We start from the raw sequence: 23,571 nt of genomic DNA, 5'->3' as shown, positions 1-23,571 counted from the left end.
TGCGTCAGGTGCGCCATTAGTAGTTTTGCAAAAAAGTAAAAAAAATAAATATATATACTAATGGCGCACCGGGTAATAGTGCGCCATTACTAGTTTAAACTAGTAATGGCGCACTATGAAACGATGCGTCATTAATAGTTTTGCAAAAAAAGAATAAAAAAATGTTTACAGTAATGGCGCACTGTCTACTTGGTGCGCCATTACTAGTTCTAAGTAGTAATGACGCACTTCGACCTGATGCGCCATTAGTATGTATGGAAAAATGAAAAAATAATAATTTAATACTAGTGGCGCACCCTGTTTCTGGTGCGCCATTAGTATATAGTAGTGGTGCACTGCTTTTATGGTGCACCATTAGTATCAATCCTATCTATAGCCTTTTTTCTAGTAGTGTAGATGTGGGTGAAAACCGCAGGTGGACAGTTTGGTTCGGACTGAAGACTGGGTTAGGTTGGGGTTGGATTGTTTTGACACCATTCCCAGACCTGCACAATTTGAGCGACGTCTGTATAAATTGGAGAGACGAATACCATGGAGTCTCTCATCTCGAAGGGCAAAAACATGTTTCTGTACCTACTGCTGTTTGCTGGGTGGAGCGGTGATGGGGAGCGCCTGGTCATCGTCGTCGTCCTCGGCTGCTGATCCGGTCATCGACGGGATCGTCAAGTCCAGCCTCTACGGCGCCGGGTGCAGGCAAAGCTTCGTCAGGGTGTGCAACCCCGACGCGCCGGTGCGGGACGTGGAGGCCTGCGCCCAGGCGGCGGAGGCGCTGCGCAGGTGCATGCAGGCCAACGCTGTCATGTACGAGCAGCTACGCTGGTCCAGGCGGACTAACTAGCTATAGGTTGCTAGTACAGTCGCCTCCATCATGTCCTGTTCGTGTTACTCCTAGCTACTTGCGTTTAGACTCGCGAGCGCTAGCTCAATATATCGCCAGTATTACAGCTAGCCTGGTAGCTGCCAATTAAACACTTCACTTATATTTTATTAATACCAGAAGAACTGTATCGATCCTTAGTTTCCATGTAAATTTATTATAGAACAAAATGCTTCCTAGCTACTCCCCGTCCCCAAATCCCTCCGTCCCGAAATGTAAGATGTTTTTTGATACTACTATATGATAGTTGTCAAAAAACGTGTTACGTTTTAGGACACAAGGAGTTTTTTTTTTTCGAACCATGCAGAAGACATGCATCCCGCACATAGGACTCAGTTGAACACCAAGAGAGCAAGCAAGGAAAACATGCTACACAACCATGCAACACTTCAAAACCTCTAGACCAAAATGACACAAGTGGCAGGAAGTGGTTGCCAAGGTTTTGCTAGTCACACTTCAAAGCCTTCAGACCAAAACGGCCTCTCGTGGCAAGTTTGTGAGAGAACTTCTTATTTAATACTGGCTTAATTTTTTGCCCTATTTAACACCAGAATTTTTTTCTGCCTTATCTAACATAAATGCTAAAATGTGTTTGTTGGCTTTTGATCACTAAACCAAATTGCCCAGGAGCTACACAAGATACGTGCAAAGCTAGCTAGCTATCAAGCAAGCAGCTTGATCGATCTGGCCGTGCGTGCGTACACGAGGCTGGCTTGTACGTGGGTGCGTAGCCGGCGACACTCACACGTAAAGTTGCGAAGGAACAGAAAAAATTCTTTTTGCGGTGCGATCGACTTGCATCTTTTCGTTTATTTGCTCAGTATATAAAGGGATACAGCCACCCCATCCAACACATCGCCGAGTCGCAACCAACACGACGGAGACCCGAACTCGTACAAACACTTATCCGATTTACTTTCATGAACATTAAAACGAGTAGTACTAGGACTCTTTGGACTACTACGTGACCGGGAGATTGGATCATATGCCTCAGTTTACTTGGGCATTTGATAATTTGCCCCACTTTACATAGGATTAGATGATTTGCCCTGCTTTTTTTTTTCTCTTTAGATAATATGTCTTTTTTATTTACTGTAATCATTTTTGACTTTTTATCCCTATTTTCACGACGCGAAATGACTCTACTGCCCCTGTGACAAATTTGCAATTCTTCTTCTTATCTTCTCTGCTGTGTGTGAGTTCCATCGACCAGCTCGCCTTTTCTCCAGTTCAACGCCTCTACTCTGTTCTTTTTTCCCCAACCTACTGGAGGATGACGACAACGGCACCTTGGCCCCCGGCAGCAGCAGCTCAACGTGGCGGCTCCCGGTGCAGCTTCTCGGCCCGGCGCGGTGGCTCCCGCTGCAGCTCGGCGCCCCGCGGCGGCGGCTCCCACTGCAGCTCCTCGGGCCGGCGCGGTGACTGCCGCTGCAGGTCGACGGCCCGCGGCGTCTCGCTCCGGCTGCAGGTCGGCGGCCCGCCGCGGCGATTCCCGCTGCATGTCGGCAGCTCGGCGACTCCAGCTGCAGCTCGGCGGACCAGCAGGTCCCGGGGCACCGGCTGCAACTCGGAGCTGCGGATGGCGCCCTCGTTGCTGGTAAAAGCTAACTTTTTAAGTGATTGATGGATTTACAGATTTTTTGTGTGTGAGTTCGTTGCTTCGCCGGTAATATCCATGGCTGGACTACAGTGTTTATATATAGTACTAATAATTACCCTAGCAGTTGTTGGTCCTGCTTCAGTCATGAAGCTGGGTGGGTTGTTTAAAATACTTCGCTGAGTGATCTCCTCCATATGCTTGAGACTTAAATTGTATCACACACTAAAAAATGCGTAGATGCTGAAGAGTACTTTCTAACTAAATCACATATGATTTTGAGTTCATCTCTTGCTGGATCTCCTCTAGTCACAGGTCAGGGGTCTGTATATATGTTGTGCATCCTCGCATATGCACTTCGTTGGAATTTGGCAGCATATAACAATTTCATAGATTTTAAAAATAAAGTGACAACATATGTTCACTTAGCACATGGAATTGGCAGAATATATCACACCGAAATCACAAAGTAATGTCACAAAAAGGTTGCTCGGTTCAAATGACATGACAAATTAATCCGAGTTTACACCAAGCAAAATAATAATTCTTCCGACTCCATATCTTTGAAACTGACAGATGTGAACATCTCTCAGAATTTAAAATAGAAATTTAATGCACTAAAATTGGAGCTTCTTCCTTTTTGGGGTCAATTTTTTCTTGCGCGTCGTAGAGCTTGAAGGGAGGTGAGAGGTAGGTGATGCTACAGAATTAATAGTTGTCCCAGATGGTTGTGATTCATCGTCTCCAGCTATGGCCATAGCAAGCCTCCTACATGTTTACACACCAATGTTATAAAAGTAGGAATCAAATGTGCATATGAGAAATATAATTTTTACCTCCTTGTGATAGGCCCAGGGCTGTTATGAAGGCTGGGAGGCAGTGTGATTGTTGTTGTGTGTGTAGGTGTCGCAACAACAGCTGGAGCGAGCTCGTGAGTAGACACGTCACTAGAAAGTCCAATCACACCGGATGTTATAGATGGTATAATAGTACTAATTTGATACTAATATAGATGAGATACTAGTGCATGGGTTACCTCTCTTTAGCTTCATTTTGTTTGCAAGTTGCTTTCCTGTGCCCCAATATTCCACATTCTTTGCACCTATTTTTGCTACCAAATCTCTTCTTTTCTTTTTCCTTCTCTTTGTCACCTCCTTGTTGGTCATTTGTTTTGCCATTATCATCTTTCTTCTTCCGTTTGCTGCCACCACGACCACCGTCTTCAAGGCAACTTCTGATTCTCTGCTTCCTCCGTCTCCCAACAGAGCTCTTTAAAACTGGTGGCACCATCTCAATATCTAGATTAACATGAGGCCATTGAGACTTGTCTGTGATTGGTTCAATCTCTCCAGCATAGGCAGCCCGGAACCTACTCACGGAGTAGTACTCATGTACATATGGTTCAAAGTTTACATCTGCTGTCTCTATAAGGAATGCAATTGCATGCTCACAGGGCTTTCCAGTGTGTTGCCATTCTAGGCAAGTGCACTCACGGCTGCCTATCTTCACAACATGCCTAAGATTATTCTTGCTAGTGTCCTTGACCTCACAACTTTCTCCGGTTGATCTTCCAACAACCAAATGGTCAAGTTGCCTAGTTCTATTATTTATTTGTTGAATGATGGCAGGCAACATCTTTCCCTGGAGCATTTCCCCAATTCTTCTCCTTCTATAAACAAGTATCATAATTTTCTCTCTTATTGTATCGGCTAGCTCATCCATGGGCAGCTCCTTTGTTCCTTTGATCCAACTATTGAAGCACTCGACCAGATTATTGTGAATGTAATCACATTTGATTTCTGTGTTGAAGTCACATCTCATCCACTTTAAGTTATGATAGGTACACAAGTAGGCACTCACTGCAGGTTCAGCTTCAAATATCTTGCCCATATGATAGTTAAATGTTTCCAGACGGTAAGCCTTGGCTGCTGGCCACATGTGACCAAAAACATCTCCATGAATTATTTTTTTAAGTTTGCCATCAGATGCCTAAAGCATTCTCTTTGCTCAGCTTGGGGAAACACAATTTTAACTGCATTCTCTAACCCTTTGCATGCATCAGTACAAACAGCTAGAGTTTGAATATGTCCTATTGCCCTATGCAGTTGTTGCATAAACCAAATCCAGTTATCCTCGGTCTCTGTACCAAAGAAACCAAATGCTAAAGGAAACATCCAATTTTGCCCATCTAGTGCTGTACATGCTGCTAATTGACCATTCCACTTTCCAGTCAAAAATGTGGAGTCTATACTGACATATGGTCTACAACCAGCCAAGAAGCCATCAATGCACGGCTTAAGTGCCATAAAAAATCTGCGGAAATGCAGTTCACCTCCTTCCCTCTTGACATCAACCTCGACAATGCTACCAGGAGATCTTTTATCAATCTCAGCTTTGAAGTTCAATAAAGACTGAAAGCTTTTTCCCCAGGTCCCATATAAACTATTCTTGGCCCTTTCTTTTCCCTTGTTAACAGTATGATACCCAATAGTACATTTGTACTCGACTTGTAGCTTTTTTTGGAGCTCCATGGCACCAATGTTTGGTTCAGTTTGAAGATACCCCATTGCCTTTTCTGCCACCCATGCTTGGTCTGTCATGCTTGTAATCACTGCAGCGGTTGATGAACACTTATGAGGCTTTACTATCTTGTTAACCTGCACAAAACATAACACCAACCATCAGTTGCAAGTAAAATAGTTTCAACATAAAAAATGATTCATGTTGGATAAGTTTGTACCCTGACTGTTTTTCCATCTTCTATTGTCCTAGCAGTTATTCTCCAAGGACATCCATTCCCTTTACAGTGACCCAAAAATCTAGTAGTGTCACTATCCTTGATCTTGATGTCAAACTTACCTCTAATAGCAAATGTTCTCATGAGCATCCTGAACTCTTTCATTGAACGAAACAAAGATCCTTCCTCTATCACAGGATGTTCCTTATCATACCAGAAGTGATTCTCTTCAGGCATATGGTCAGGCACAGGAAGAGCCGCATCAGCAAGTAAATCCTCATCAATATCAGCCACACATGCATCAACATGTGCAATGGAGGCTTTCATAGCTGCTTCAGATACAATTTTCCGATGCTCAGGTTCGTCATTGATGCCAAGAACCGTGCACATGTTCTCTTCTGTTATAGGAACATCAATTTCGTCATCATTCATCGGTGCTATCTCAATCTGGGACCAATCAATGCCTCCTTCCATTGTTGATACATGTATATCATTTGTTGCAACCACCGTTGGCCTACTTGGAGAACAAATAAACATTTTAACATAAGGGCATCATCCAATTAGTTACAGAACATTTTATCAAATAACAAAACTATGCTAGATCTGAAGGTTTGTTTTTTCATGCTTCATCTTAGCTTACTCTACTTTCTGTACAGGTTCATTAACGGCGGAGAAGTGTTGTGCTAGCTGCAATAACCATGGGAAATGGGATCCTAGGTTAATCAAAGCCAGGATCCATGTACAGGCGCACACATGTACACCATGAAGCGAGTTCAATAGGATTAGATGTACGTGACTGATGATGTTGTGAAATGCGGGGTCTGCTTGTGTTGTACTGGGAAGTGGGATCTAGGATCATGATCCTCAAGGTGTTAGTGCTCGCTGCAACAGCCATGGGAGAGGAGGGTGTGGGTTGATCAGATACTAACCAATCTGCAGCATCTCGTGATGATCCATGGATGCAGAAGTCGTCTGCCCGACCGGTAGTTTGAGGAATCACCTTCTGCCGGCCTGTGTGAGCCCTCCCTGTCCGGGAGGCGCTGGAGTTGATGGCTTGGTGGCCGGCGGTGCATTCGCCTCTCTGCTGGGCGCGGACATGGAGATAAAAACTACAGTTTTGCTAAAGCACATCTAGATGTGCCATAAGTATTGCACATCTAAGTCATATGTCATTGATCTTACATTGAGATTCGTGTGAATATTTTCTTTCTTTCTTTTTCTTTTTCTCTTTATGTTTGATTCACTCATTTAGATGTGCAATAACTAGAGCACATCTAGATGTGTCCTAGACACACCCTAAAAACTAATAACAGAATCAATCTATGATTTCTTGATCTGTTTGTTTGGTTGGGTATAGCAACGTAGGGAGAGAAGATAAGAAGAAGAATTGCAAATTTGCTACAAGGGCAGTAGAGTCATTTCGTGTCATGAAAATAGGGATAAAAAGTCAAAAATGATTACAGTAAATAAAAAGGGCATATTATCTAAAGAGAAAAGAAAAGCAGGGCAAATCATCTAATCCTATGTAAAGTGGGGCAAATTATCAAATGCCCAAGTAAACTGGGGCATATGATTCAATCTCCCGGGGGCGGAGCGGTGGAGTGGGATTCCGACGCGGCGGAGGTAACTGAGCGCGGAGGCGGCGCCTGGAGGAGGAAATCTTCTCGCCGTCTCGCCGGTAGTACGCTCGCCGCCTCCGCCTCGGGGGCGGCCTGGCTGCCTCATTTCGGCCGGCGGAACCTGATGCCTCGCCGCCTCTACTCCACCAGGCCCATGTCCTACACCCGCCTCCGTCGCCGGCTGTCCTCCTCCTCCACCACCACCTCTTCGTCGTCACCCTCCTGGTGTCCCCATGCCGCCTTCGCCACTGCCACAGAGCGTGTCCGCGCCGGCACGCTCAGTCCGGAGCACGTGCACCACCTGTTCGACAAATTGCTTCGGCAGGCCACTCCGGTCCCCGAGCACTCCCTGAACGGCTTCCTTGCCGCCCTCGCGCGCGCGCCGGACTCCTCCGCGTGCAAAGACGGCCCCGCCCTCGTCCTCGCCATCTTCAACCGCGTCTCCCGAGAAGAAGCCGGCCTGCGGGTGGCCACGCCCGCCATCTGCACCTACTGCATCCTCATGGACTGCTGCTGCCGCGCGCGTCGCCGGGACCTAGGGCTTGCCTTCTTCGACCGCCTCGTGAGGACGGGCCTCAAGACAAACCAGATCGCCGCCAACAACCTCCTCAAGTGCCTCTGCCACGCAAAACGGACCGACGAGGCTGTCAGCGTGCTGCTTCATAGGATATCCGACCTCGGTTGTGCGCCTAACTGCATCTCATACAACACAGTTCTAAAGAGCTTGTGCGAAGATAGCAGGAGCCAGCAAGCGCTCGACCTGCTTCAGATGATGGCAAAAGAAGGAGGTGTCTGCTCCCCTAGTCTGGTCAAATATAACACGGTCATCCACGGCTTCTTCAAGGAAGGACAAGTAAGCAAGGCATGCAATCTATACCATGAAATGATGCAGCAAGGGGTTGTGCCTGATGTGGTGAACTGGTGACGTATAACTCGATTATTGATGCGCTGTGCAAGGCCAGAGCTATGGGCAAGGCGGAGTAGTTCCTAAGGCAGATGGTTGATAACGGTGTTCGACCAGATAACCTGACATATACTGCAGTGATCCATGGATATTCTTGTCGGAGTAATTGGTCATGGATACTTCGAAGACGACGAGACAATAAATTAAAACATCAGGGCTAGCAAAGCCCCTCAGTCCGACTGCGCGGCCGCTCCTGCCGACTCCCTGTCCGACTGCTCTGCCCGTCCGACTGCTCTGCCTGGCCGGTTGCCAGCTGCCGACTGCACCAACCAGCCGGCTGCCGACAGCGCCGACCACTGTAGCCTGACCCGACACTGACAAGACACCGACACGATGGCCATACCACGGACAAGATGGTTGTATCCGAACACTACTGAGCAATAATAATACACTGTAGCAGGTGTAAGATGTCACATCGTTGTCTTCCAAATAGTGAAGTCGGTCACGTGAGCCATCCCTTATCCTCTGGGCTTCCTTTTATAAGGAGCACCAGGCGAGGCTCACACACATGTATGGCCACAATACCTCGCACAGGCTAGCAAGCTAACAGCTATCCATCCATCCATCCAGGATGAAGACACCCTCTCGCGTGCATACTAGCTAGCTAACACACATATATCATTCGGCCACTGAAGCTTGCATGCTCATCCAGCTATCCACATATATACAAGGCCAGATGCCTACGGCACTGACCTCAGATACAGCTTCAAAAGCATTCTGTACCAGATATACTCAGACATGCAGGAGTAGGGGTTTATCTCTCCGGAGAGCCCCGAACCTGGGTAAACTAACGCGTATTACTCGCATACCCGTCCCTGGATATTCCGGCAGCAGTCTTTCCCTCACACTCAAGCCATCTTGTGGCATCTGTCGTCTTGCATCCCCCGTGAGAATACCACGACAGTTTGGCGTCCACCGTGGGGCGGTACTATGCTACCGCGCTGCTGCTGTTTTCGCAGTTCGGGCGGGACCATCTTTGTCATCACCGCGGCGTCGCCACCGTCTCTCCGGTAGCACTCGGAGGCCCGACGTCGACGCGCCCTCGGAGCGGCCGCGAGGGGCGGCACGTCCTCGCCGTCAGCCTCTTCGTCTTCACCACCACGGCGTCACGCCGTCTCTCCGATAGCGGTCGGGGGCTCGACATCGGCATGCCCCCGGAATGGCCGTGAGGGGCGGCGCGTCCTCACCGTCGGCCTTGCCTTCTTCACCACTACCGCAACACCGGCCGTCTGTCTGCGCGCGGGGCCTCGCTTTGGTCGGCCATGTCCGTCCACGCATCGCTCGCGTCTGCTTTCCTCCGCGTTGCGCCTTGCTCCAGCTGACACGCACGTCCGCTACTCCATATATCATCTATGCTAGCTAGCTAGATGTGAGTCAAACCATTGTTAAACCATTAGCCAAACACGCATCAGACAATGACCATACATTAGTCAAAGACTACCCAAACAATCTCCAGAAATATCATGGTCTCTTGCACCAATGCTGCTGCACTCGCTTACGGCCATGGCCTAGTCCTGTGCACGCACGCACCGGCCGCATGCGTGTTGGTCGTGTGCGGGACTGCACATGCGCGCATAGCCGGCTGCTTGGCCAGCCTTGGCCGGCTTCCCACCACGGCGTATACTGGATCAGGCCGCCCGGCTCCGACCTCGTCCAACTGCGTTCTACTTTAGCTGTTGCTCCGCGGCCCGGCTGTTGTGCCGTCTGTCCGCCTGGCCTCGGTCCTCGCTGGCTGCACCTTACCCGTCGCACGCGCCCAGCCTGCTGTGCTCCTTATGCGGTCGCCGACTGCTCCATTCGCGCGCGCTTGTCGTCCCGGCCGGCTGCTGCTACGCACCCACATCCGTGCGCCTCCGCGTCGCGCGCCTGGCGATGGGCCTGGTCGCCGTGCCCCTTCGCCTGCGTGCTAGCTCGCCCAGACCGCCTCCCGCGTGTCATCCGTCGCCCCCGCCTCGCTCCTCCGCGGCTCCGACGGGCTGGCCGGCTTCCCCGAGCTCGAGCCCAGCTCTCCTTCCCTGCGCGCTGGGCCCGGCCGCACCTCGAGCGCCGCTACCAGGCGGCCAACTGGCGGGCCGCCTCACGCCGCGCCAGCTGTCACCTCGGCCGCCTGCACCGCTTGCTCCGACCGCCGCCCGTGCCGGTTGCCGCCCCGGCCGCCATCTTCGCGCCGGCCACCCGCGCCTCCTCCGCCTCGCCAACCCGGCCCCCCCACTCCACCACCGGGGCTGCACGCTGCAGCTGGCCCAGCCCCCTCCGCGCTGGCCCCGCCAGGCGCCGCGCCTCCGGCTGGCTCCGCCAACCCGGTCGCCGGCTTCAGCCTGCACCCGGCGCGCGCTGCTCGCTGCTGCCGCCTTCTGTGGGCAAAGAAAAGAAAGGAAGTCAGACGCCGGCTACTGGCTCCAAAAAAAAACCAAGATGTCGGGTGGAGAAAAGTCAGTGGTTGGATGCTAGAAGAAGGAAAAGATAGAAAAAAAAGAAAGTGTGTGTGCATCCGGCTGCTCAGATCCGGCTGAAGAAAATGACGGACGCCCACGGTCCACTTGCGACAAAAAAATAGAGGTGTGTGCATTCGGCTCCCAGAGCCGACTGAAGAAAAGGCCGGATACCCACATTCGGCCAGCTGACGAGAAAAAGAAAAGAAGACAAAGTAGTCGTCGGGAGATCCGGCCCGACTGCTCAGCAGTCGGCCCGAATCTCGGGGGCTACACCCAGCGGGTGCGCTGACGCGCCCCGTGAAAAAGAAGACAAAGTAGTTGACGAGAGATCCGGCCCGACTGCTCAGCAGTCGGCCCGAATCTTGGGGGCTATACCCAATGGGTGCGCTGGCGTGCCCTCACGGAAGATTGCAAGAAACAAAAATAAGAGACAAGAGAAGAGTTTTGTCCGGCTGTCAGCAGTCGGCAGAAGAGAAAAAAAAGAAAATGGGCGCTGCAAGACGCCTCGCCACCTAGCCGGTCGAGTCTGACCGGCCGGGACTCCCCTTCGAGCACCTGGAGGCTCGAAGGTTGCACCCAGCGGGTGCGCCGGCGCGCTCCACGAGCGCCGAGCCGCGCCGGCTGTTTTCAGCAAACTCCGCCTCGGCTACACGAAAAACCAATGTGAGCTTCTCATCCGCATATTTTTGCACCACGCAAGCATGGATAACCCCGAGCGATACTCGGGAAAGTATCTCCGCATTTTATTACAATTGCAGCTTGGCCTGAGACGTTAGTTCCCGCAGACGGCTTAGTAGCGTGCGCGGTACCAAAAGCCCACTCTTAGTAACAGATAGCAGAGCGGTTGTCCGACTAGCAAGAGTAAACGCTGGAGGCCACCCACGCGAAAAACGTCCGGGAAGAAAAATGGTTCGGGCGACCCGGCCATTTCCTTTACAAGTATCTGCTCGGTCGAATCTGCTCCTAGACTCTGAGTACTGTACACTCCACTTCGCGGCCCACTCTCAGCCACAGACCGCAGAGCGGCTGTCCGGCAAGCGAGAGCACAAGCCAAAGAGCGGAGGGAACACGAAAAAGATTAAGGGGGCTCGGACGAAACCGAGTCGTCACCCTCCGCATAAAACTTGCAATGCTAAAAGTATTCATTTGATATATCTACGTGGACTAACTTTGTCTTTTGCATGATCATTTCCGCGAACACCCGCCAAAAAACCTTCGCCCAACTTTGCCAAGTTGCCCGGAGGCTTAGGGGCTACTGTCGGAGTAATTGGCCATGGATACCCCGAAGACGGCGAAACAATAAATCAAGACATCAGGGCTAGCAAAGCCCATCAGTCCGACTGCCCGGCCACTCCTGCCGGCTCCCCGTCCGACTGCTCTGCCCGGCCGGCTGCCAGCTGCCGACTGCGCCAACCAGCCGGCTACCGACAGCGCCGACCAGCCGGCTGCCGACTGCAGCCTGACCCGACACTGACAAGACGGACACTGACACGATGGCCATACCGCGGACAAGACGACTGTACCCAGACACTGCTGAGCAATAGTGATACACTGTAGCAGGTGTAAGATGTCACATCATTGTCTCCCAAATAGTGAAGTTGGTCACGTGAGCCATCCCTTGTCCCTTGGGCTCCCCTTTATAAGGAGCATCAGGGGAGGCTCACACACACGTATGGCCACAAGGCCTCACATAGGCTAGCAAGCTAACTAGCTATACATCCATCCATCCAGGATGAAGACACCATGCATACTAGCTAGCAAGATAGCCAGCTAACACACACATACCATTCGGCCACTGGAGCTTGCATGCTCATCCGGTCATCCACGTATATACGAGGCCAGATGCCTACGGCATTGACCTCAGATACAGCTCCAGGAGCACTCTGTACCAGATATACCAGATATACTTAGACATGCAGGAGTAGAGGTGTTATCTCTCCGGAGAGCCCCGAATCTGGGTAAACTAGCGCGTGCTACTCGCATACCCGTCCCTGGATATTCCGGCAGCGGTCCTGCCCTCACACTCAAGCCACCTTGTGGTATCTGTCGTCTTGCACCCCCCGTGAGAATATCACGACAATTCCACTTTGGGCCAGTGGAAAAAGGCAACTAAAATGTTCAGAGAAATGACAAGCCGCGGTCTTGTACCAAATACTGTCACTTGGAACTCATTCATGGCCTCCCTATGTAAGCATGGAAGAAGCAAAGAAGCTGCAGAAATTTTGCATTCCATGGCTGCGAAGGGCCACAAGCCTGATGTTGTCTCGTATCGTGTTCTGCTCCAAGGGTATGCTACAGAAGGGTGCTTTGCAGATATGGTTGATCTCTATAATTCAATGGCAAGCAATGGTATTGTACCCAATTGCCAGGTTTTCAACATATTAGTTGATGCATATGCTAAGCGTGGAATGATGGATGAAGCTATGCTTATATTTACTGAAATGCGGGGACAAGGACTGAGTCCAGATGTATGAACCTATTCAACTCTTATATCTGCACTTAGAAGAACGGGTAGGCTGGCGGATGCCATGGATAGATCCAGTCAGATGATTTCTATTGGCATACAACCAGACGCAGTTGTTTATTAAGCTCTAATTCAGGGTTATTGTACAGTTGGTGATTTGGTGAAAGCAAAGGGATTGGTTTCTGAAATGATGAACAGAGGTATTCCTCCTCCTGACATTGTGTTCTTTAATTCAATATAATGAGTAGTCTATGCAAAGAAGGAAGGGTTACAGATGCACACAGTATCCTTGACTTCGTTATACACTTTGGTGAGAGGCCTAGCATCATTACATTTAATTTGCTGATTGACGGATATTGCCTAGTTGGCAAGATGAAGAAAGCTTTCGGAGTACTTGATACCATGGCCTCAGTTGGCATTGAGCCTGACCGTCCTCATTAATGGCTGTTTTAAAAATGGAAGGATCGATGATGGATTGACCATATTCTGAGAAATGTTGAAGAAAGTTAAACCTACAACAGTTACATATAACATCATACTGGGTGGGTAATTTTGTGCTAGGGAAACAGTTGCTGCAATGAAAATGTTCCATGAGATGATCGAAAGTGGAATAACAGTGAGCAGTTCCACATACAGGACAGTCCTTGGAGGACTTTGCAGGAATAGTTGTGAGGACGAAGTGATCACCCTGTTCCAGATATTAGGAGCAATGAATGTGAAGTTGGATATTGCAATACTCAATACCATGATCAATGCAATGTTCAAGGTTCAGAGAAGAGAAGAAGCTAACGATTTATTTGCTGCAGTATCAGCCAGTGGATTGGTACCTAATGCTTCTACATACGGTGTAATGATAAAAAATCTTCTAAGAGAAGGATCAGTGGAAAAATCTGAAAATATGTTCTCATTAATGGAGAACAGTGGTTGTGCTCCAGACTCTCGTCTTATAAATGACATCATCAGAATATCATTAGAGAAAGGTGAGATTGTCAAGGCTGGAAATTATATGTCTAAAGTTGATGGCAGGAGCATCTCACTTGAAGCTAGAACTACTTCGTTGCTGATACGTCTCTTTTCAAGTGAAGGGAAATATCGGGGACAAATAAATTTGCTCCCTGTAAAGTACCAATGTTTCGATGGATTTAGTTGAGCACTAGACAGAAAACCATTGCTGTGGTTTGGAGCTTCCTCTCAGTGATGTTGATATGAGTTCTCTTCCATGTGCTCACCAAGATCGAGCTTGGCGTTGGTGGCTTGGTTCCACCATGGTGTTTTGGCCCAACGTTTGTGGCTGCTGGGTGTGCATCCTATGGACATTGCCCCTAGTCTGCACGCCATGTCCATGCTCAAGGTTCACATCCTCTCCCTGAATATGCCAGGGATGTTTGTACCCCAAGGCCTTTTTTTATTCTACTGTTGCTGTTTTAAGATCTTCATGTTTACAGTTAGTTGCATGTGTTCAATATCAAGTTGGATATCAAATAATCTCAATACATTTTCTTGGTGCAGGTGTTTATGTTATGATGTATGGTCTTATAATCTGGAAATAGCTCTTGCAGGCATGCCTTGACGTGTTCTTCATCATGTTTGCTAGAGGGAAAATGTGGCCATCCAGTCAGTGAATTTCGTAATTTCCTTCTCTGCTCAACTCAAGTTGCAGCTCACTTAAAAACCTTCAATTCATTCCATATGATGTCGCATGTGTTGTTCTTTTTTATGATATATATTTATTTGGAATTCAATCTAGTACTGTGAAATGCCACCCTTCATTTGACAGATAATAGTTGACTCTCAAGTTCTGCACCTGCATCATCCAAGCACTCTCATTTTTTCTTCCTTGGGCAAAGTTCTTTTTACAATATGCACTTGTGTCATCCAACCACTCTCAAGCTTTCTTCCTTGACTATGCACCTGTGCTATCCAAGCACTCTAAAATGATTTCCTATTGATCACATGTTCTTATGTTCCTAAGCCCCCCCCCCCCCCCCCACCCCCCCCGCATGTGGGCGACCCGGGGGTTTCCCAAAACCCTAGAAAAAAGTCCCTTGCGAGAGGGTTGTGTCGTGTCCTGGTCACTGCTCGGCTGCGGTGCTCATGTTGTCTACCCTGATCTGATGCGGGGGCGGTAGGGTCGCAGCCCTGGGCAGGTCGTGGTGGCCGGTAGTCGCACGACATGAGCAAAGTGGTGTCGCTGTGGGACGGGAGGTGGCGTTGCCGGCTGGCACGACTGGAGTTAGCGGAGGCTGCCCTTGATCGACTCATGGGGCTCTCCTCCTCCCTCTGGTGGTCACGAGGTGTCCCCACCTTTTCTGCTCAGTCAGGGTATGCCCCTAGGGTCAGCTTTCTCCACGGCTTCGCAGACAGCGGCCAATTGTGGTGACGCGCTCCCTACGTGGTGGGCCGTCGTGGCTGGGTGTTGAGCCCTGTCCATCTTGCTACCAATGGTGGAGGACACTGTTTCGGCCGTCCTGGAGAGTTCCATGGATCTACAGATGGTAGCCATGGTGGTGGCAACCTCCCGATGCTGGGCGAGCTGTGGCAGATGTGGTGGTGGCGCTCCTTGCTTGTTTCTTGCCTCATCCAATTTTTGTTACAGCTTTGTGACGGGCCTGACATGGGTAGTCTCTGGCGTGTTCTTGGTTAGCCTGCCCTTCTGGTACACCTGACCCAGGTGGGATCGGTGATGTGGCCTCCGTGGTGCTATGGTTCGACTTCGCCAGCAGCCCATACGTGTGGGAGCGAGCACTCTATGGTGGGTCTCTGCTCGGTGATGCCCTTCGACTACGTCGGTGGTACACAGGTGCTGTCGCGTGGCCTTTCAACCGCATCCTGCGACACAGGTGATGTTGCGGCGTAGTGCAATCTCGGATGCACGTCACTGTTCGATTATGTCGGCGGTGCAGTGTCGTGGTTTGATCTTGGTTCACCGTTCACCGATGCCTTTCGATTACGCCGGTGGTGCTCCTTTCTGTGACTTGTTTCCCGTTGTCATATTCTGTTGGCTCCTCTGGGTAGTAGTTGTGCTTGGGCCATGACAGGTTTTTTCAAGTCGGGCAGCTGTCTCCGAGGCTTCTTGGAGTGACCCCTTTGTTTCTCCCTTGCTGTATGTGTTTTCAGTTTTTTTTTTTTTGATTTATCTCTTCTTCCTTATCTACTGTGATGCCAGGAGGGGATGAACCCCCCGACTATTCGGGGGAAAATGATTTACTATTTGTAACTTGTTTAGTGTATAGTGAGTTGCAGATCGACTTCTTTTTTGGTCCACTAATTAATCTTAAACGTTTCCTATGGCAGGCAATCCATTGTTTTGAATGCAATGGAGACATGAATACGTACCCAACTGCCCTTTTCCTGAAAGACGCAAAATTGTTTGAGGTTGGAGCTGGCACTATAGTGAGATAAGAAGAATGGTAATTGGACATGCGCTGTTCAAAGAGGACTGAGACTATTCTTTCGACAATCAGGTGTGGGTGCATATTGGTGAATCGAGGAGGTGAGTAGGACCTTAAACATTGCCGAAATGTCCCTGAGTTTCATTGTTTGACGATATTCCATCCAAACCTTCTCATTATCTTGTACTCATATATGTATGAAATATTTGCAAATAAGGGCTTGTTCGGATAACCACCTGCTCCCTGAAATTTCGGAATCTGGAAAGTACCCACATGCGCGCTCCACGATTTTTAACTGGAACTCCGCCTGCTCCGGGAGTGGCCTCGTGGAGCGGCGGGTCTTCGAACAGGCCCTAAACATCAACATTTTTTTACTTACTATCTGATTCTATTCAGTATATGCAAGCTTGTTGATATGATACTGTGACTTGACACATAATCACATTTGACTGACTATTTAGTTTGTTTTTCGTCCAAAAAGAAAAATGTTAGTTCCTCCCATCTTTTTTGCAGGTAGCGTAGATCCCTGACACAGTAACATATTTGTGCAGCGTATATAAGCATAGGCCATACCGATTGTTACAATCCTTTGGATTCTGTATATGGGCTATAAGTACTTTTCAAAAAATCGCCAATTTATCGCTACTCAAGGCGTGACTGATACAATTAGGGCATATTGTTACCATTAATCGCTTGGGCCGATTTATCGCTCTGAAAAGTGATTTATCCGGAATCTGTTGACCCATTGTAAAACGAGGAGTTTACATCCATGTGATGTACTTTTTATGATTCCTGAACCGCGAGAGCGATGAGTAATCTCACCGACTCCATCTTTGCAATGGGAACGAACACTTCTTCGAAATCCACACCTTCCTCTTGCATGTATCTTTTGGCTACTAGCCTTGCTTTGTGTTTCACACAATTTCCTTCGACATCTCTCTTGATCTTGAATTCCTACTTGAGCTCTATGACATTATCATTGTTGGGAAGATTCACAAGCTCCCATGTTTTGTTGTCTTGGATCAACCTCAACTCTTCTTCCATAGCCTGACGCCAACACTCCTTCGTATTTGCGTCCTCAAATTCTGCCGGTTCCTCGGCACTTCCTAGACACCGTCGTCCATTTCTTTTCATCTTTACCGGGTCAATCGTCTGAAGAGTTTTCTCCAAATATAGGTGTAACATCGGCTGTAGCTGTATGGATGTAGGTGATGGTGTCCTTTCCTCCATTACTATCGGAGACGACATTACTTGTGTGGCTCCTTGTACATTCAGAAGCGACACCTCGCTATTTGCTTTGCACGTTGCAATTGGCAAAACTTGCCTTCCAGGTGAGCTAGCTAGCCCTCGTGGAGCACCACATTCAGTGAGTGGTGGAATGCCATAGTTCCTTAGCCTGTCCACCACAGCAGCTGCACGTGATGGGCTGCCTTCCTCTACTGGATTGATGCTTGCTGGACCACTGCTATCTTGTTGCCTGCTGCCTGGTGGAGCACTGCTTCCTGATGGGCCAAGCCCATCTGTTGTGTGTACTGAGCCACTGCTGATATTGCCGTCTGCACTGCTTGGTATGCCTCCAGCACAAGGGCACTTCTTACTTGCATGTGCGGCTGGCACTACACCGTCAGGCCGATGACACGCAGCTCCCGCTGCCCTCACGCGGGTTACACATCTTCCCAGCACATCCGGTCTGCACCGCGACACAACACCAGTGCTCCTCTTTTCGTGGACTTCTGACGCCACATACGTCTTCGATTTTTCTGGACGCGTCACACAAAGACTGCTTCTTCATGGCCGAGCACACGCGGCAATTGCTGCATCCATTCCAGCAAAGTTAGCACTTATGCCCGTAACATCAACATAACTTTCGAAATCACTTCCCGCGTCTGTAGCTTTGACATGAGTTTCCGAACCATAATCTTGATGGCAAACTTTTTCTTCCGCAAGCTCGACAATTTCTTTAGTCAACACTTGTGAGTCTGGATCCTCCTCGTCCACGAGTTCGCTCATCAACATCATGTTACCATCATCTCCTTGCTGAGCCATGAGCGTCTTCTGCTTCGGTGCTTTCTCGCAGTCAGCCTTGAAGTGGTCGAGGAGTCCACAGTTATAACACCTCACTTTCGTGATGTCAAACTTTCTCCTCGGTGGTGGTGCAGCCTCATTGTCTGAGTCATCATCCCAGTCGGCGAAGTTCTTTCTCGCCGAACGCTGCTTCCCCTTCTTCTTGCTGCTGCTTTTGGACCTGCCTTGCTTTTCAAGGGCGATCCACTGCGCCTTTGTGAGCATCACAAGCTCGTCGTTCCTCCCGTCCCCAAGACTGTACCGCATCCGCTCATCGTGAGCCTTATACCATCCGACAAGATTGTCGATGGAGAGAGTCGCGAGATCGAAGCACTGCTCGATCGCCGTGACAATTTGCAGGTACCTGGGAGGGGCCGCGCGCAAGAACCGCCGGACAACTGAGGCCTCCGTGATGTTTTTTCCAAGCGCACGGATCCGATTGACGAGAGTAGCCACCCGTGAAGCGAACGCATCGACGGACTCATCGTCGCCCATGACCAAAGTCTCATAGTTCCTTAAGAGAGTTTGGAGATTAGCTTGCTTGACGCGGGTGTGTCCTTCGAACATGAGCTTCAAAGTATCCCACACCTCCTTCGCCGTTTCTTTGGCGATCAGGTGCTGGAGGACATCCATCGGCATCACCGAGTAAATCGTCGACGCCGCCTGCCGATCCTTGCGGTGCTCGGCTCCCTCCTTCTTGAACGCGTCACCTTCGGGATCCACCACGTCCCATAGCTCGTTGGCGCGGAGACCACACTCCATGAGGGCCTTCTAGACCCTGAAGTTCTCGCGATCAAATTGTGGGTACGACGAACTCGGCGGAGCAGCAAATACTTTAGCCGCACCGGAGTACTCCGCCAGCTATTTGTCCTTCTCGTCGTCCGCCATGATCCTCTGTTACTAGAAGATCAACCTTGCTCTAGATACCAATTGTTGGCCCGGACCTGACGCCGAGTACTTTCCGGCGACGGTGATACGACCGACGACAAACGACGATGAAGCGAAGCAACGCTGACTGTCTTGGTTTCTGCCCCAAGCTGGCTAGACCTTCGAGCAATGAATTAGCAACACCGAGATAAGACTCGCACGTACACAACCCGCTGGACGATCTTGATCGTTACAGCGCTACTAGTAATAACGTACGCGTAGACGATTCGGCTGATTGCCACAGGAGCGTATCGCTCCTGGTTTGATTTGTATTACTTTACAAATCCAAGGTACAAGTTACATGGCTGATTACACGCGTATAAATAGTACTAGCACCTAGCTATCCAGGACAATACTACTCGGAGACCAAGTCTTGTACTACTCGGATACATGCATGCAAGCCAACTTGAACACGTACCGGCTAACAGGGGGACTGAGTCGTGTTTAACTCCAAAAGAATCTACCGATAAATCGGGCCTATTCCACTGTGTGTGTTGTACTGTTGTTTGCTAGCAATTTATTTTGTTTGCGACTATGAGAGAATCAGAGAACCTGAGATTTTAGTATTGTACAATGATTTAAAGGCAAGGAATCAAGGTAACACTTCTGTTTAATATTGTTTTTGTGTTAAGTATAGCATATTTTCGTGCTGGGAACCTGAGATTTGCATAAAATGACCGATTAATAGTGGACCGATAAAATTGATTAATTGTCCGAGTTCTGATTACTCTCTAATCCCCAGCCGACCAAGATGCTAATGATAAGCAATATCCTTAAGATTGGCCTATAATACATTGAGAATGTATCCTGCCACTTTTTTTTGAGTGGATGTATCCTGCCACCTTTATGAGACAGGAAGGTGATTTACAGTTTCTAGTTTCTAGATGACGATTCAACTCTAATGCGGCGCAAAATAGGAACCCAAAAACCTTTGCAAATGGGTACCATTGCCTTTTTCTAGATTGTTTTCTTTTCAGCTGGGGTTATAATGGACTGAGTCTGAGTTGTCTTTCTTTGAATCTGAGCTTCTGTTTCTGCCTGAGGCCAACACACCTCGTTAACCTTCAACCTGTTTCTTATTTACTCCTCCATTCCCAAATAAATGTCTTGGTTTTAATTCAAATTTGAACTAAAACCATGACACTTATTTTGGAACGGATGGAGTATTACAGTGGCGGAATAGAGTCTTCCTTCCATAAGCACATTACTGAATGCCCACAGGCCGTCTCACATCTCTCTGGGCATTCACGTCTAGGAAGAGGGTTTACTAAACTCACGGTACCTCTTCCTATATCCCTGATAATGGGCTTTACCTCCTGTTCAAACATGGATTTTACCTAGCAGTCAGAAAGAGATCTGGTCCAGGCATATATTTCAAATAAAATCTAACTAGGCATTCTAAATAGGGAAGTACTCCCTCTGTTCGAAAAAGTGTGTCCCAATATTGTCTCTCCATTTGAGGGGTGTAGTACCTATATGTGTCCGTTACTATTTTTTGCTGAATACACAAAGCTTGTGTATCTTTTCATGATAGGTAGAAGAGAACAATAACAACAACATAGAATAGATATGAAAGGAGGACACCACACAAGGTGTGGGAATGAGCAGAACAAGGGGTGCTCGGCCCTCGGACAAGCTAGCTAAACCCGCATTGCCAACCTCAAGCCACAAATGGCAAAGAGATAGGACACAGAGCACGATGGCCGCGTCACAACCAAAGCCGAAAACCTCGAAGGCATGACCATGACATCGAGCCAAACTGGATTAATGCACCATCCACCGAAAGCGCCAAGGAACGACAAGTGGACAGCTGGAGCCAGCTAGACCCGAGGAAGATGTCATCCAAATGGCGCCAACAATGGTGTACATTGCGCCCCAAAAGCTCATGCCCACGGCAGTGACCACCGGGCGAGCGCACCGCCCCAAGCCTTGCCGCCAAACATCTTCCGCTCCGGTTGGCTTCACAGACACCTAGGCAATGCCCAACAAACTGGACCTAGGGTTTCCCCTGGTGCACAAGAAGGGAGTGGACCATGCCAAGACAATGCCTCCAAGAAGAATACAACACCCACAAGCGTTGTCGTTGTCCGCATCAGCAACCGCCTGCAGGGATTTGTCGCCGGCCAAGTCCAACCACCCTCAAAGACCGTTGGAGCAGTGCAGACTGGAGGATGGGAGGTAAGTCGCCGTCTTGGGCCATAGCTGCGGGAACTAGAGCCGCATCCGGCGGCTGACAATGAAAAGGAGCACCAACGAGCGCCGACCACAGCAGACACCGCAACAGCCCGTTCAGAAGAGAGGAGAGGAGCATCAGGGTCACCACACCAGCGCCCTTGCACCGGACCATGAGGCGTCGGCTACAGTGTTGCAGGTGTTTGGATCTGAGGGAGAGAAGTTGTCGACGCCGGGAAGCGCGTGTCGCCTGTATGTGCTCGTTACTAGAGTTGAGATGTATATCTTCAACAATTAAGATAGAACTTGTAGGCATGGCACTGATTAATTATTTTTCAAATTTTTTTCTTCTTCCTTTTTTCTTTTTGATTTTGTGACCATTTTTCATACACGCGAACATTTTTTGAATTCGTGAACAAGTTTGAATTCATGAACATAATTTCCAAATTTGTGAACATTTTCAGATTTAGCAAAAGTTTTTTAAAAAATCATGGACATTTTTTAAAACTCGCAAAGATTTTGAATGCGTGAATACTTTCTTTGAATTAGCAATCCTTTTTTGAAATTCTTGAATATATTTTGGAAGTCGTGAACATTTTTTTTTGAAATGGAGAACAATTTTTTTAAATTCATGAACATTTGTGCGCACTCACGATCATTTTTTTGAATGTCGTGATTTTTTTAAACTCGCGGACATTTTTTGAATTCATGATTTAAAAAAAACTCACAAACAATTTTTGAAATGAGTGAACATTTTTCAAACTCATGAGTGTTTTTTTTAAATTCATGAATATTTTTTAAAGTCTTGAATATTTTTTCAAATTCACAAATATTTTTTAAAAATTGTAATTTGTTTTGAAATTTGGGATTTTTTGAAATCCTGAATCATTTTAAAGAAGAACAAAAAAGACAGAAAAGATAAAACAAAAGGTTAAAATAATTCGCAAAAACAGGGGCATCCGGCCTCACACATGTGTGAACCAAAAAACACGTGCGGGGAGGGCAGGGTGCGCGTTTCCTGGTTGATGAATAGGAGCACCCGAGGCAGCGGTTTGATGGAGATTTTTTTTTTCTGGGTCGAACGTAGCGTGGACGAGCAGCGAACCTCCATCGACATGTTCCTATGAGCATGGCTATCGGCCTGTTTGGGTATGAGGCGAGCATGGCTAAGGGACTTATACGGAAATACTTGTAATTTAGGGACTTGTACTAGTTTTCCCCGAAAATGCCAAACGGTGACCGAGCTCTATGGAGGCCTTTATTTGGAAACTTCAAAATTCAAACTTTTCAGTTTAAATTTTTTTTTGAAAATAAATACACATACCTAGATACATAATGTACATGTGTGCAAATTTTCAGGTCGAAATACATTAAAATATGAGCTACAAAAAAAACAAATCTGGGACTTTTTAGCATATGTACTGTTTATCTTTAAAGTCCCTGATTTGTTTTTTTTGTGCAGCTCGCGGTTCAAGGTATTTTATCATGAAATTTTTAACACATACACTTTACATCCCTGCATACATGTATAAAAATTTTCGGATTTTTTGAAACTGAAATTTATGAATTTTGAATTTTTCAAAATAAAAGGTTTCATGGAGCTCGGTCTCCAAAATGCGCTACTCTAGTTTCCCCCAACTATAAGTATTTCGGTACGGAGAGAGTACACCCTACCAAACGTTGAAAAATGGGTTAAGTAGATAATAGATAAGGGAATGCAGGCTATCAAACACACCTACATCTCTCTTGTGCAGGAATAATGGCCCAGGCGCTGTCAAACGAGGATCCCCTTAATTAGGGGAAATATTATTTATGTGGGCTCCTCCTAAAATCTCTCGTTCCCTTTTCATCATCTTAGGATCATCTTAGTATAGGGAAAATATGATTTATGTGGGCTCCTCCTAAAATCCCTCATTCCCTTTTCATCATCTTCACATTCTGCAACACGATGTGGGAAGGAATAAAAAAACTCACAACGTCTCTGTCGAGCCACTCATAATTGGTATTTTGAATCACTAAAATATGTTTGCCTTGGTTACGACGTGCAGGCAATTAGCTAGTACATAACTGTATAGTATATGTGTATGAATTTCCAGCAACATACATTTTCATACCTGAAGTACACAAAATGGACAAATATGTGTATAAAGATGGGCCTTCCTTCTGTTCTTCCTGGGCCAGGAATTTTTCTTTTCTGCGTACAGGCATGAAAAAACATCTAAAACTTGTAAATAGATTTTTTTTTGTTTTCTTCTTCAATATACCAGGTTCCCTGGAGCCCGGTCTCCAACACGCCTCACTCCAATGTAGCAGGGCCTAAGAA

General features: G+C 48.0%; 2 protein-coding genes across 2 annotated transcripts; both read left to right on the top strand.

Moving 5' to 3' along the window:
• Nucleotides 1-1,896: 1,896 nt before the first annotated feature.
• Nucleotides 1,897-6,394, top strand: LOC125546143. Its single transcript, XM_048710306.1, has 2 exons — nt 1,897-2,474; nt 5,868-6,394. Exons 1-2 carry the CDS (start codon nt 2,151-2,153, stop codon nt 5,874-5,876), a joined length of 333 nt encoding a protein of 110 aa, XP_048566263.1. The 5' UTR covers nt 1,897-2,150; the 3' UTR covers nt 5,877-6,394.
• A 154-nt stretch (nt 6,395-6,548) lies between these two features.
• Nucleotides 6,549-9,620, top strand: LOC125546134 (protein Rf1, mitochondrial-like). Its single transcript, XM_048710294.1, has one exon. The coding sequence runs from the start codon at nt 6,781-6,783 to the stop codon at nt 7,753-7,755; it is 975 nt and encodes a 324-aa protein (XP_048566251.1). The 5' UTR covers nt 6,549-6,780; the 3' UTR covers nt 7,756-9,620.
• Nucleotides 9,621-23,571: the final 13,951 nt, after the last annotated feature.

This window comes from Triticum urartu, chromosome 1 (genome assembly GCF_003073215.2).
Source record: "Triticum urartu cultivar G1812 chromosome 1, Tu2.1, whole genome shotgun sequence".
NCBI classification, from domain to species: domain Eukaryota; kingdom Viridiplantae; phylum Streptophyta; class Magnoliopsida; order Poales; family Poaceae; genus Triticum; species Triticum urartu.
The sequence above is the reverse complement of the archived record's forward strand: the minus strand, read 5'-3'. Positions and strand labels throughout refer to the sequence as shown.